This window comes from Ixodes scapularis, unplaced genomic scaffold (genome assembly GCF_016920785.2).
Source record: "Ixodes scapularis isolate PalLabHiFi unplaced genomic scaffold, ASM1692078v2 ptg001458l_1__unscaffolded, whole genome shotgun sequence".
In the NCBI taxonomy this organism is placed as follows: domain Eukaryota; kingdom Metazoa; phylum Arthropoda; class Arachnida; order Ixodida; family Ixodidae; genus Ixodes; species Ixodes scapularis.
Window position 1 is genome coordinate 421,336 of NW_024610152.1, and position 15,792 is coordinate 437,127.

Consider the following 15,792-nt stretch of genomic DNA (forward strand, 5'->3'; position numbering starts at 1 on the left):
ACATAAAATACTATATATCCAAAAATGCTTTGCCCTTGGAGCGGTATGAAAGATAGTTAGTATCGGTCACTATCATGCCGGTTAGCAAATTCTGGTCATTGATGTATAGCAAAAATGGGGAAAATTTTTTTAGATTAGTTCATGATTGTAATGGTTTAATTTCGAGAGGTGGATGACACCATAGAGATAGTAGAAAAGAGGATGACAATAAGTGGACTTCAAATGAGGAAGGTTATAGTACAGGTTATGAAAGTAAGGTTATAGTACAGGCTATGTAAGTAGTGCAGGCAAGACTGTTCATAGTTTTTTGGTTGATATGACTTATGATGGTGCTGATGTGATCAACTGTGGTGAAGACTTGCATGCCTCTGCAGGCACTGCGGCGTGCAACAACGGCGTGTTCCACTGCAGCAACCTGGGGCACAGGGGCGAGAACATCCCGGCTTCGAGGGTCAACGACGGGATTTGCGGTGAGTTTTGACTGCCTCTTCTGCGACGACGAACTTACGGCTGCGACAGTCTCTATTTTGCTTGGCAGTTTTAGGCAAGTTGAGTGCAAGTCCCTTGCTCGAGATAACATAGGTGAAGAGGAGGGGATGAAAATTAACTTTTGCAGGACAGTCTCATTGGCAATAATGCCAAAGCAGGCTTTTTCGGTGAAGCGTTTTCGTTCAAGGATTACCATGTTTTCCGCACTAAAGTCCGCACCAAATGCAAAGCCAATTTTCGATTAAAAAAAAAATTCTTCCTTAGATGGTTTTCACTTAACGCCTAGTCACTTTAAAACTTATCATATGCAGCACACCTTGACAAATGACTGCCGTATTAGCTTACAAAGAAGGTTGTATCACACATAAATAATTATTAACATGCCCTTTCATTTGCAAAATTTGTCATGTGTCATAATGAATGACCTAAAAAAAAATCCTTGTCTACACCTTTCCAAAAAGTGCATCTAGGCCGCCGCCATGTTGCTGATGATGATGCAGCTAGTGCGTTCCCTATCAAGTAGAAATTTTCTGCCACTCCCTTGGGCTGTTGAAACCTGCTCAGTGTGATTCTCTTATGTTTTGCTGTTTTGGATTCTAAGTTTTGCGGCCTTTCATCAAGTTTCCACTTTATTTTCCTTATGCACACTGCATACCCTTTTTTGTGTTATCTTTCACTTTGATAAATGAGGCCGGTAAGTGCATGCCATTCAGGCGTCTCTGCTCGACATTTGCGGGAATTGGAGGAAAGGAAGAACGTTGAACGGCCCTCAACGCGCGTTTTTGGAAACACTGACAACTCTGCTCCCCACTCCCAGAGATAATCCGCGTAAAGTTCTTCTCAGTCATTGCCAAAAACGGCTGTTGGGGTGGGAAATGGTCAGTCACAACCAACTGTTCGCCTTGATGCTGGTGTTGTGAAAAAAAGCTCTCCCCAAAATGTGCTACAAAACGAGGTCTCTTCGGTTCCATCCGATTGTCGAGATGCGACTGTCATCACCACTGTAGTGCTCTGTTATTTGAGATCTTTCTCAAATACATTCTTTTCGGATAATGCTGCATCATGTGGTCAGAGTTCTGTCGTGTACACCGGTAATCGCAATATTGCTCCGTGAGTTCTCGAACTATGTTCATAGAGACTGGGGTTTCCCCGAGAACGCTCGGGAATTCTCTGAGCTTCCGAATTCCCTCGACCGTCCCTGCGCCTAAGTAAAGCGTTCTCTCCGTTTAAGTGCTATTTTAGAGGGTCTGAGCCACCTATTAATGCATAACGGCGAGGCAAGCACTGCCTAGCATGTGCCTTAGCGTTTACTAAGTCTGTAGTTGCTGCAGATGCAAAACCAGGAAGAGTTTTCTGGCCTATGAAGGATAGACCAAAAGATAGACTCGAACGTTTATCAAGGTCTAGGCGTCCCTCGAGATTGGAAAGTTTCAGAACCCCCCCCTAGTCCGACCAGTTTCAAGTTTGGTCAAGGTGATTACTGATTGGATGTGGTGCCACAGCTTGCACGTAATTAACTAATGAGGCATTTTTGACCTCTTTGCGAGTTAAAACTGGGGCAAACTTTTGGTGAGGACATCTCCCTGACTGCTAAACAATGAGAAATGTCTCGCCGCCTGTTGTGTGCTTGTCCTTAGTACTTCTTCATCCATAGGTCGATGTCGGCTTCTGTATGGCATCAGAACAATTTAAGATTTGTAAAGGAAGGGCTAATTGTCAGTAGCTTCCTAGGAAAGATAGCAGACAATCACAATTTCGGCCAGCGTCCCTTCCTCTGCCGCGGTGCTTGGTTCGTAGCAGACGGTCAGCTTTTTTCCCTGTCAGCAGACGACATACTTTTTTTTTCTTGTTTTTTGTTTCGGTGTGTATGGCGCTTCGCAGCAGACGTGGAATTCTTTGCTCGCATCAGCAGACAAACCGCCTGTGAACAATACCTTCGCGAGAGGAAAATTAGATCTCGCTCTCGTGGTTAGCAAAATCGAACACCTGGAGTGCACTTGAGTTGTGCGTGATCGTGATTATATAGACGACCTCACGGAATCAGAGTATAGTCAGTGTTTTGCTGCTGGTTGAGACTAACTGAATTGTGTTTTATGCATCACAAAAAAATGTTGTTACATTACACTGATGTTCCCTTCATCGGTCATTAATGCACCGTCCGGTTTGTCCAATGTACAGCCTGTCAAGCGACAGAGGAATACGAAACACAACGCATTCTCAACAGTTGAAAGTAAACATTTGGCAGAAATCTGCCTGGTTGGGTAAGAACAATTAGAAGAGGAGGGAGGAACGCCAACCAAAAATAAAAAGGAGCCCAACGTTTCGAAACCTGCTTGGTTTCTTCTTCAGGGGCGACTGTGTGCGCGAGGAGCAAGTGGTCTTCTTTTACGGCGGTGGACGTGATGTTTTCGCGATCGTAATGTGGCTGAGCCCGCTGACGTACGCCGACGGTAAAGCGCCAAGCGACCGATTGATGTTTTGCGGTGTGGTTTGAATGTGCCATGACTCGACGAAGAGCCTTTGCCGGGAATTGGTCTCAATGTCGAGGATACGTGTGTCGTCGAAGTCAATGCGGTGGTCATTCGAGACACTGTGTTCCGCAACCGCGCTGCGCTCATGATCGAATTTTCGCACGTCGGTTTTGTGCTGGCGAAGTCTTTCTTTAAAGTTTTTGGTTTCGCCGATGTATGTGGCAGGGCAGTCCGCACAAGGAATCTGGTAAATAACGCCTTGCGCTCTTTCCTTTGGGGGACGATCTTTTGGCCGGGGCATCAGGTGTCCAAGCGTTGACACTGGTTTGTGGGACATCTGAATGCCTTCTTTTGCCAGCACACGCGCGAGCGCTTCGCTGGTTTCCTTTATGTAAGGGACGCAGATGCGCGTGGTTGAGCGGGGATGTGCGATTTCTCGTGTTTCGCCGATTGGTCTTAGGCGTCGATCAGATTTACGTTGACGACGAGCGATTCGCTGAATAAAACTGCGTGTGTAGCCGTTATTTAGCAGGTCGGAGATGATGGTTTCTTCTTCCTTTTTTCTGTAGTCCTCCGACGAGCAATTGAACATCGCGCGCTGGAGTCTTTCACTGCACGCCCTAAAGTGTTTTTACGGTATGTCGACGATTGCTTCTGCATTATGAAGAAATCAGAAGTGAACAACTTTTTGGCACACCTCAACTCCATCGAGCCAGCCATCCAGTTCACCGTTGAAACTGAAAAGAACGATGCCCTGCCGTTTCTTGACGTGCTGGTCAAAAGACAAAAAGATCAATTGGAATTCACGGTGTACAGGAAACCGACACACACTGGGCGCTATCTCCGATTTGACTCAAACCACCCTGCGAGCCACAAGGCGTCGGTCGTCCGGACACTCCTGTCCCGAGCGAAGACTATTTGCTCGTCGGAGGACTACAGAAAAAAGGAAGAAGAAACCATCATCTCCGACCTGCTAAATAACGGCTACACACGCAGTTTTATTCAGCGAATCGCTCGTCGTCAACGTAAATCTGATCGACGCCTAAGACCAATCGGCGAAACACGAGAAATCGCACATCCCCGCTCAACCACGCGCATCTGCGTCCCTTACATAAAGGAAACCAGCGAAGCGCTCGCGCGTGTGCTGGCAAAAGAAGGCATCCAGATGTCCCACAAACCAGTGTCAACGCTTGGACACCTGATGCCCCGGCCAAAAGATCGTCCCCCAAAGGAAAGAGCGCAAGGCGTTATTTACCAGATTCCTTGTGCGGACTGCCCTGCCACATACATCGGCGAAACCAAAAACTTTAAAGAAAGACTTCGCCAGCACAAAACCGACGTGCGAAAATTCGATCATGAGCGCAGCGCGGTTGCGGAACACAGTGTCTCGAATGACCACCGCATTGACTTCGACGACACACGTATCCTCGACATTGAGACCAATTCCCGGCAAAGGCTCTTCGTCGAGTCATGGCACATTCAAACCACACCGCAAAACATCAATCGGTCGCTTGGCGCTTTACCGTCGGCGTACGTCAGCGGGCTCAGCCACATTACGATCGCGAAAACATCACGTCCACCGCCGTAAAAGAAGACCACTTGCTCCTCGCGCACACAGTCGCCCCTGAAGAAGAAACCAAGCAGGTTTCGAATCGTTGGGCTCCTTTTTATTTTTGGTTGGCGTTCCTCCCTCCTCTTCTAATTCTCAACAGTGTTTCTTCTCTTCCCCGATCTTGTTCACCTTCCCGCAGAGGGCAGACAAAAGCTGTGGAGCAGAAAAAGACAACTTCAACTTGTGCTGTTTCCTATTCTCTATAAATTGTCGAAAACGTTGTGCAAGTACGGAATGACGGACACTTTTTTGTCACGGGTCTTTGGGCACTCGTCACTTGTGAAACGCTTTTCCAAAATTTTTCAGCTATTTTTCGGCCACTGAAGTTAAGATCTTCTGTGGGTAGCCAGCATTTGCAAGTCTGTCTACTTGTATTAAGATGCTATTCGACATGCGGTGGTGACTCAATTTAGAAGGAGCAGAGTTAAAGCATGAATTCACAATTCCTATCTTCACAATCTTGGAATGTGCTGAGCCAAACGAGAGGATCGGCTTGTTACTTCTGGTCTCAAGGGCCCAGCAAACATGCCCGGCTGACAAATACAGGCCTAGGTAAAAAAAAATGATTTTACAGATTTGCTTAAAAAAAGAAAAGCCGTGAAAGCCACACTACTGCTGTCTGTGCAGACGAGTTTTACTGCCAGGGGAACACAATACAAGGGACTAATAGCCACGAGAAGCTGGACAGTTAACTAGAACTGAATCAACTAGAAACTTGCAACATGTCATCAAAAACCGCCAAGTCGTGAAATTCTAGTATGAATTGAAAAGCGTTAAAAGCATGGTGGAGCGCTAAAGTCACCACTCATGGTCACTTAGTCATCCACCTTTAGCAAACCGCCATGCTTCCCATCCACTCTAAATCCTTCTAAAATTGACTGATTGCAATATTTTAGAGAGTGAAATTACACCACCAAATTATACCATAATTAGAAAAGATAGGGAAGCACGTGGCGGAGGCGTAGCAATTTTGATCAAAAGCGATATTGTATTTACTGTACTGGATGAGGTTAAAGATATCGAAGCTCTATGGGTCCAGATTAGAATGAATGACCGGGTTATAGTCCTGGGCGATGTATACAGACCTCCCAATTCCCCAGTTGACTTTTTAGTGAAGCTGCGACAGTATATGGACTCTGTAATATGTCATAATAAAAACATCTTGTTAGTAGGCGACTTTAACTTACCAGGCATTGACTGGAGTACGCTTTCGGTGGGAACAACAGACGGAGCCAGCTGCGAGCAACTACTGGAAATTGCATTTTGTTATAATTTATCTCAAGTTGTCACAGAGCACACAAGAACGACTTCTGCTGCATCGTCATTACTTGACTTAATCTTTGTTTCCACAAACCTAACACCCCTTCTTTCGGAATGTTAACTTTTTGAAGGCATCTCAGATCACAAAATGACATGCATGACGCTAAACTTCAGCCCTTGCAGGCTTGGTCGCCCTCCGCATAAAAAGGTTCTTAATTTTGAGGCAGCAGATGACGTTAGCATATTAGATTATCTTGAGAAATCGCTTGACGACTTCCAGTCACTCCACCAGTTAGATGCTGCTACCGAAGTTTTGTGGAATTTTTTTGCTGATGTGACAGCACACTGTATTAGTTTATTTGTGCCTACGCGTATCAAAATAATAAGAACTAAGAACCCCTGGATCACTAGAGAAATTATTCATGTAAAAAGAAAAACAAAGCGATGTCGGAAAGCTAATGCAATTAAACCAAATGACTCTAGGAAAATGACACTGCAAAGCTTGAGTCACGATCTGAAGAGGCTTGTTAAAGATTCGAAGCATAAATTTTACAATGTCACTCTTAAGAAATTTATTATAGAAGCCCCGGCTAAATTCTGGCGATATGTTAATCCCCTCCGAAAAAAGGAAATTACTTCCGACAACAGTCAGCAGCGAGCGGAAGAATTCAATACCTTCTTTTCATCTGTGTTTACTCGAGACAACCAACATTTACCAAGAGGTAGAAATTTCGCTGGTTATCCTCTAATTAGTGACTTATTAATTCAAGAGGAGGGAGTTATTAACCTCTTACTTAACATCGATGTAAAGAAAACTTCCGGGCCTGACGGAATTCCTAATGCGTTTTTGAAGCGGTACGCTGAATGGGTTGCCAAATATCTTACTATAATTTTTCAGTCGTCTATAAATAATGGTTTCGTGCCAAAAGCCTGGAAGACTGCCAAAATTGTACCCATACATCAAGGAGGCTCTGTTTCTTGTGTGGGAAACTACCGACCTATATCTCTCATTAACACATGCTCTAAGCTTCTCGAACATATTGTTTCAAAGCATCTTTTAACGTTCCTCAACGATCACAATATTTTGTTTCAATATCAACATGGATTTCGTAAATGTCTTTCCACAACGACCCAACTCATCGAAACCGTGCACGATCTTTCCCAATCTATAAATAACCGTGGCCAAACGGACGTCATATTTTTAGATTTTGCAAAAGCATTCGATAAAGTGTCTCATCCTAAATTGTTGCTTAAAATTAACGCCTTGTTTAAGAACCCCATCATTACAAACTGGTTTTGCTCGTATCTTTCATCGAGAGTTCAATTCGTTGAGTTGGGAGGCTGTGTGTTCTGGAGTTCCACAAGGTAGTGTGCTAGGACCGCTTTTATTTTTAATATTTATAGACGACATACACTGTGGAATATCAGTTCCAATTAAGCTGTTTGTGGATGATTGTATTTTGTACAATAAAATAGAAACTGAACAAGATCAACTAAAACTGCAAAATTAACTCCTCAAAATCAAACATTGGTGCGACGAGTGGCAAATGGTGTTAAACCCTCGAAAATCAGTCGTTATGTCTATAACAAGAAAAAAACATATCCTAAATTATGATTACTTTATAGATGACAGCAACCTACCTCGTGTAGACGAAAATAAGTACTTAGGAGTTACCTTTACAAGCGACTTAAGATGGAATACACACACGGAAGAAGTGTCCAGAAAAGCTAACCAGGCACTATGGTGCCTCAGAAGAAATCTTGCTAGTGCTTCGCCAGAAATAAAAACATTAGCTTATAAAACACTGGTGAGACCTATCCTTGAATACGCAAAAGTAGTGTGGGATCCATGTACAATAGCTAACTCGTCGAAACTTGATAAAGTCCAGCGGCTTGCTTCCAGGTTTATCTTTAATAAATATAATCGTAACCATTCCCCCACTGAACTCTGTAGACTTGCTGAACTTCCTTCTCTTGAATTAAGAACAAAGTGCGACCGCCTGAAATTTATTTTTTTGATCATTCATGGTCTAGTTAAGATAGACAAAAATAATTACATGGACATACGCGTCAGTGAATGTACGAGACATCGTCATAGCATGCACATCAGGGGACCATCTGTCAAAAATGATTGTTTTAAATTTAGTTTCTTTCCTAGGGCAATAAAGGAATGGAACCAACTCCCGAATTCCGTCGTCACTATGACAAATGTCTGTGATTTTGTTAAAAATATAAAGAGTATAGTGCTTGATAATGTGCCGTGACTTTGTGTTTTGAATGTATTTCTTTTGCTTTTTTATTCCTCCGGGTGAATCACTTTTTTGAAGTGTCAGTGCATGATTGTTCTTTTACTTCTTGTATGTATTACCACTCCTGTAAAGGCCTTGTAAAGGGCCGACAGTATCAATAAATAAATAAATAAATAATAAATGATTGAATAGTTGTCAATAATGCTGAGCAAGTTTGAAAATGGAACCACATGTTTATCTTCACTAATTAGAAAGTAAATGCACAAGCCTTAGTTCAGTAGCCTACTTATTCTGACGATAAGACCCCATTATTGTGTCTCTCTGAGTGCGTAACTCACCTGCAAAGACCGCATTAGTGTAACTTTTACGGCTTCTCTAAAACCAGTGTGCAAAGCATAAAGAGAACACCCTGCATAGTGTGTGGCAGGAAACCGGGCAAGTCTTTCCCGCTTTGGGAATATGATAAAGCTGTTGGGGCTCTATCTTCTTTGCAGACTGCTGTGACGGAACCGACGAGTATGGGACGTCAGCCGAGTGCACCGACAACTGCCTGTGAGCCTCAGAGTTTGTTGTGCCCATTTTTCTGTCTGACATTGCAGGCATGTTTCTCGTACCGTAGCTGTGAATATGTGTTGCGAAAAGTGCTATGGGGTGACAGCCCTCATTGCAGCGTGTTTCTTTTTTTTTATTAGTTTGTTTAGTTACATTTTTCATATAAGGTAGCAAAACATGTCCACACAATGAAACGGACCTTACTTTTGCAACATACTATATTGCTTTCGGCATAAACGTTTGCATGCGAGAGGAGGTGGAACGACTGTGGTCCTCAAAGTTGCATCTTTGTGCATTTTGGAAAAGCGTTGTTCCACCTCCTCTCACGTGCAATTCTTTTTTACAGTAACAATGTAGTATCTTGCAAAAGTAAGGCTTGTTTTATTGTGTGGACATGTTTTGGTACCTCATACAAAAATTTGAATTGACAATTAAAAGTAGGCATCACACCCCAGTGACCGTCCTTATCTGAACACACTCTGCAGAATGATCATGGTTTAGGGAAGAGCTGGAAGGGAATTCTTTTACAGTGGAGCTGTTAAGGGCTGTTTTCCCCAGTATGTTGCCCGCAGACAAGCGGCGTGTCGATACAATACTCCAGACAGCTATTACCATTTATGAGCGACGGTGGCAACCAGACAACTGGCTCACCGGTTGTCTGGTTGTTGCCATCGCTCATGGATGGCAGCAGCCTTTCAACCTTTCCACTTCGGGTTTCACCAGAGTGGAAAGGCTAAATTTTTCTAGGCGTCAACCTAGGAGTCGTCCTTGAGGTCGTCCTTGATCGTCCTAGACGTTGTCCGAGAGATTGTCCGCAAGGTTGTCCTTGAGGTCTTCCTACAAGTCATCCTTGAGGTCATCCTAGAAGTTCTCCTCTACAATGTCCTCGAGGTCGTCCTAGAAGTCGTCCTAGACAATGTCCTCGAGGTCATCCTTGAGGTCGTCCTAAACGTCGTCTTCTAGGCATTCCCCTTGCGGTCGTCCAAGAAGTCATCCTTGAGGTCGTCCTAGACGTCGGCCTTTAGACATTGTCCTAAATGTTGTAAAGATAACAGCTTCACTGGTCCTCCATGTTCACATGAAGTGGAAGGGCTCTACATTTTTTCATTGCTATTCATCTTCATACGCCTCACTCGGGAACCCTTAAATTTTCTAAGTACTGAATACAGGGAAAGCTTGGAACTTTCAGTAAAGTTATAGGGAACTGGAAAAATGTCATGGAACTTCAGGGAAAACATATTGTATTTCCAATGTATAAGGTGAACTTTTTTTATTAAATTTTTGTCAGTGCATTTGATAGAACGATGCAACTTGTAGGAATTTTTTTTTCTACAAGTATAAACGTTAAACTATGACATTTGCCATGGGGGTTATCTTTCTCGTTCAATCTCTTGTTGAGAATATTGAACCTCGCTTGCGCATAAATTGTGATCCTAGTAGACAGACGCGGGCTCTTCAATGCACTTTCGCCGCACCAACTGTACAAATGTATAGGCTCAACTTATACACCAGCTTCTTTCTATGAAAACAGTTGTGTATGGGCAGGTGCAACTTATGGACTGGAAAATAAACTAACGAAAATTAAAGAAAGTTTTCCAAGTGAGGTGTGGGATTTCAGGGTCCCGACTTTCTTTAACCGGCTCAGTCTTGTCTTCGGGGGCGACTAGAACCACCAAATAGACTACGCTTCAAAGCAGCAACGTTTCAGGCATCGTGTTGCCTAAAATAATAGTTGCCAGTTATCTGAAACTTTGTTCGACATTGTAGGAAGCCCTTTTCCGTTCTCCAGAAATGTTAAATGAGTCCGCAGCAGAGCAAAACAGCATCACCTGAGCTTCCCGACACTACCGAAGCGCGTGAAGTCTCAATTTAAGTCGTAACTATTGTCACTTGTCCCGACTGTGCAGGAGGCAGCAAAATGGTAATTGCCCGCCAGATAATCGGGGAACAGTGTGTCTGTGCTCAAGGCGTAGCTTTTTTAATCTATGACCACTCAGGAGGAGTAGTCTCCTCTTCTTTTTATGCTATGGCCCTCATGTGGCATTGCCCAAAGACGAAGAGGGAGATACCGTTTATGTTAGAGGCATAGTTGCAGTCATGGTTACCTGTGGCAGTTTGGCAGCTGATTGAACTTGCTTGTGTTTGCCAGGCGACTGAGGAGGACCTGGCATCCACATGACTTTTGTCATTCCTTTAGGCATCTGTGCACATATCTCTGGATGCCTCAAAGGCAAATTAAGATATGTCTCGGTCTGCGAGCAGTCATGTCGACAACCTGTCAAAGACCAGTATTGTCATTATCATTGCTTCATCATCGCGTGCATATTAGCGAGATGTTTTGCGCTTCATTACTACGGCCTCTCTGACTGGAGTGTCGGACTGTGGGGCACGTATCCTGGTGCAGGTCACTATTGGAACTGAGAGCACTGTTAAACATGACAGTAGAAAAAACCAGACATAAAAAAAATCTCCCATATGTGTGTGAATGAGCATGCTTGGGGTGGCAGCCTGTGCCACCTTACCAGTAGCCACGTTGGCTCACGGTTCCCTAGCCAGCAGCAGCCAACAGCTTGCTGTACCCATTATTCAAGAGCTCATTTGCGTGCGTGCCTCCATGCCGCGCAGTGTGTAGAAAGGTTGCAATATTTGTTAGACATGCTGAAAATCACTTTTTTGTGCGTACAGAATAAATTTCTGGTGATAACATTCTTAGAGACGAGGAACAGTGCCGTGGGATGCAAGCTTGCCAGGTCCATAATTTGTGGTTTCGGTTCTTGTGTCGTACAAGTTCATAGCAGGTGCCCGCATATGTGTTGCTCAGTTGCAATCAAGTTTATCTTTTGCATCCCAAAGGGTTGTCCCCCCCTTTCCTGTTTTTAGAGCGCAGCTATTAGGGGCCCGTTCCTGGCTTGAGTGGCGTCGGCGTAACCAAGGTCATCCCAAGGTCACGTGACCCCCAGAGGTCACCCCAAGGTCACGTGACCCCCCCCCCCCCCCCCCCCGAGGTCACATGACCACCCCCAGGGTCACGTGACCTCCCCGCCGAGGTCACGTGACCTCCCCGATGACGTCATCGTCACTGATGACGTCACCGGCATCCGCATCGTCATCGTCACTGATGACGATGATGATAATATGACGTCATCCGTGATGATGATGATGATAATATGACGTCATCCGTGGTGATGACGATGACGATGCGGATGCCGGTGACATCATCAGTGACGTCACTGATGACGTCATCAGTGATGATGACGATGCGGATGCCGGTGACGTCATCAGTGACGAGGACGTCATCGGGGAGGTCACTGATGACGTCACCGGCATCCGCATCGTCATCCTCATCATCACGGATGACGTCATCAGTGACGTCACCGACATCCGCATCGTCATCGTCATCATCGCTGATGAAGTCATCAGAGTCCGCATTGTCATCGTCACTGATGACGTCATCAGTGACGTCACTGATGACATCATCAGCATCGTCACGTGACCCCACAAGGTCACGTGACCCCACAAGGTCACGTGACCCCCCCCCCAGGTCACTTCACCCCCCCCAGTACCCTTCCCTCCTCCTCCTCAAGAGCTGCGCTCTAATTCGGTGTTACAGGGAGTTGTAAACGGCTTTCACTTTTTTTGTGCTGTTCATCTCTTAATTTTAGATTGGTGTTCGTTCAGGATTGTACGGTGGTCCTTTTCTACCATGTCGCTAACAAACTGAAGAATTCTATTTGTCGGTCAATCTTAGTTTGCTTTTCTCAATTAAGCATAACTGCTTCCAAATGTGCATGCTTCTGGAATTGTAGACGGGCTTGTACTCAGGCTGGTTGATGATTTATTGTATAGGATAAAAGCGCTGAAAAGATGGACAAGTTGAAAAACGACAAACACCACGGAGCACTACTTGCAACTGAAGTTTAATAATAAAAAAAACATATACACCGCAATCTCAAAAATACATGTGACCTACAGGCAAAGTGATGTAGAGTGACGAAACACTTTGCCTAGGTCACATGTCTCTGATATCCCGTTGTATGCGTTTTTTCTATTATTAAACTTCAGCTGCAAGTAGCACTCTTCGGTGTTCGTGGTCCCTCAATTTGTCCGTCGTCTTTTTAGTGATTTGTCCAATACAATAAATCATTGGGATAGCCTCTTCTGCTACAAACACCGGTGTTTTCTTTCGATGACGGTCGTGTGCCGGAGGTTTCTGCATTACAAGGAAATCCAGACACAAGGAACACCTTCTGTAATGCGCCGTTCACACATTTACCACCCAGTACGACCGAAAGAGACCAGACCGGTTTTTAAGCCTCTTACAACATCTTAGGACCAGCTCCGCAGCAGCGCATTCGGTCCTAAGATGTCGCAAGAGGCTTAAAAACCGGTTTCGTCTCTCTCGGTCGTACTCGGTTACAGGTGTATGAACAAGCCTTAAGATGCTCATTTTAAAATATTGCATTATCTATAAATGGGCCATTATTTACATGCAGTAAAATTGGTGAAAGATTTTATCTTCTTTAGAAAGGTCTTTGCCATACTAGAAACTGTCGTAGTAAGGGGGTGATACTGTACGTCATTACTGATTGTCGAGTTTATCCAGATCAACCAATCCTTATATAATACGCTTGTTTTGTGAGCTGTGTTTTTTAAGTGGGCCATTATTTACGTGCAGGAAACCTGGTTGAAGATTTTTGGCTCATTGAAAAGGTGTTTGCAATAACAGAAATAGGGAATTTGGAAATGCATTTAGGGGCATGACACCAATTAGTTCTTTTCTCTCCAAACAGGGAGCTAGGGAAGTATGCCCGTGAAGAGGAAGAGCGTCGTCGTGAGCTGAGGGCCCAGGGACTGCAGATGCAGCAACAGATGAGCAGGGAAGGACGTCAGCACAAGGAGCAATGCAAGGTGGGTGGTGGCTGGTGCGAGTGGGATTCATGCAAGTTGTCTATTAGGTAAAACTAGGGAAATGGAATGATGTCCCTTAGAAAACCAGGGAAAAATCGGGATCCATACATGTTGTTCATTTGGGAAACAAGGGAAGAGTCGGGATTTATACAAGTCGTCAGCTGGGGAAACTAGGGAAAGAATGGGGATCCAATCCCACTACATGAAGCATCCTGTAAGAAAATTGGCAACTCATTCGATTTACCTGCTCCAGCCTGCACTGATGCAGAAAAGTGTAGTGTGGCGCAGAAAAATTCAGGGAAATGTTTGTTTTGTGAGATAGGCTGCCCTCATAAATCGAATATGGCAGTGTGTGCTAAGTGCAGCTGGTGCAGGAGGGGCAGGTAAACAAGCACGGCAAGTGAAATCTTCTCTCTTTAGTTTAGCTACCTCGGTGGCTTCAAGGCAAGGTAATGGTTTACAGATTTCCAGTTGTCGGGGTCGAATCCTGACCCGACCGAGGTGCTCGCAATCCGACGGACAAAGAACCCCAGGGCTTGTTTGACTGTCAGCCAGTTAACTTTAACCGCGGCAGAAAGTTAACCGCATTTTCCAGTGAGGGGGAATTCTAGGTCACGTGACCAGCAGAGTAGCGACGGCAGGGAAACATGATGGTGCACCTCTCAGCAAGCGTCGCTCGCTTTGGAAGTACTACCATAAAATACAGACTATGCGCCTCCCCTCGTGTAAACTCCGCATCCCATTTTATGAAAATTTATTATTTTTGTGGCCGCCATCTTGAATGTTAATCCCGAGTCGAGCAAGGGCCCCCTCCCTATTTTGATTGGATAATCTCAAAATTTAAAAATAACACTTGCTTCGTTTTTTTTTTTTTTTTTTTCGTTTTTTTTTTGTGGTATGTCATAGTTGTTGCACTGTCGGGCACGTTTGTCAGCAATGAATGGTGCAAAAGGGCTTCCGCTTTTGCAGGAGCAATGATCTTGCCCCATTTCTCGAATTATTTTTCAATTCTGGCCAGTCCTAAGCTTAAAGGTATGCGGTAATTGTCAACATGGCAACGTCTTCGGAATCCTTGTGGATTGTTTTGACTTGATCAGCTGGACATTGATGGCATTCAGAAGACAAGATACCAATTTCCACTGGAGCTGAAGTACGCGATTTTCATTTTTGTAAAGAAGGTTTTATGTACAGTTCTTACATGCTGGCCCACCGTACTGCCATTGTGCTGGCCGCCTTTCACTGCTCACTTCTTCCTTATCATTTCTAGCACTAAACTTTTCCCTCTTTCGCATGGGGAAGGAAATTTCAACGATGTTTGTTTGTACTTCAGACAGCCGAAAAATTGCATAATTTGCCAGACACAGGTGGATTTAATTTTACTTGAAGAGGCACTGAAGTCGATTCTGAGATCGTCCTTTTGTGGTGGCAACTCAATCTAGACACTGTATGCATCCCAACAAACCCGAAACCACAATCGTGCGTGGCTTATTTCCTCGTTAAAAGCGTGTTCAAAGATCGCGACACACCCTCTTTTGGAAGAATTTTCTTCCGAGGGAAGTGGTCGACGAAGCGCGTTTGTCGGCGAGTTGCAAGCGATTGCTGTGTAGCAACTGTGTACCTGTCGGACTCTCTTCGAAACAAGTTACAGTGTAGACCGCATATATCGTATGTCGCGGGAGTCGCAAAAATCCGCACTATAAGCGGTACCGCGTTATAACCAAAACATCAATTTTTCAGGCCAAAATACATGCCATGAGACTACTTACCTTTGTAAAAGAATTTACTTTATGTTAGGTGAAAAATAAAGCTTAGTTTGAGGAAAGTCTTTATTTCACCAGACTAGAACAGTTCTGTCTCAAGTGTGTCACACATTTTGAAAGAAATGAGCGACTTTTGCCTGGCGCAGCCTTTTAACCGCGTCGCGGGTTGCGGACGGACGTTGCGAGCGTTCAGGATTGCTAACCCTAATCACTTTTCTTCGGCGATGAAAACGCGTGAAAATTCGCATCCTTTATACGGTACGCGCCAGTAATACCTTCAACTTGAGCACAGGCATGAAATGCTCCAAATAAGAAATCCGGGCGATGTTCGAAAACACAGAAGGCACCACTCTAGTCGAAGTGAAGAAACACGACGACACGGGCGTTTCTGCCGTCTTGAGAGTGCCGCCACGACATCGCCGCACGAGTAGGTGGATCTTCCCTTCTAGTACGTGCTGGGTTATCATAACGACACACAACGAAAATTCACA

The 15,792-nt window shown here is 44.6% G+C and overlaps 1 protein-coding gene across 1 annotated transcript in view; it reads left to right on the forward strand.

Moving 5' to 3' along the window:
• Positions 1–15,792, forward strand: part of LOC120848586 (glucosidase 2 subunit beta) — a 53,100-nt gene that overhangs the window by 7,067 nt on the left and 30,241 nt on the right. The window contains exons 3-5 of the mRNA XM_040220569.2: positions 375–470; positions 8,576–8,633; positions 13,424–13,541. Coding sequence (XP_040076503.1) covers positions 375–470; positions 8,576–8,633; positions 13,424–13,541 — 272 coding nt within the window. The remainder of the gene's footprint in view (positions 1–374; positions 471–8,575; positions 8,634–13,423; positions 13,542–15,792) is intronic.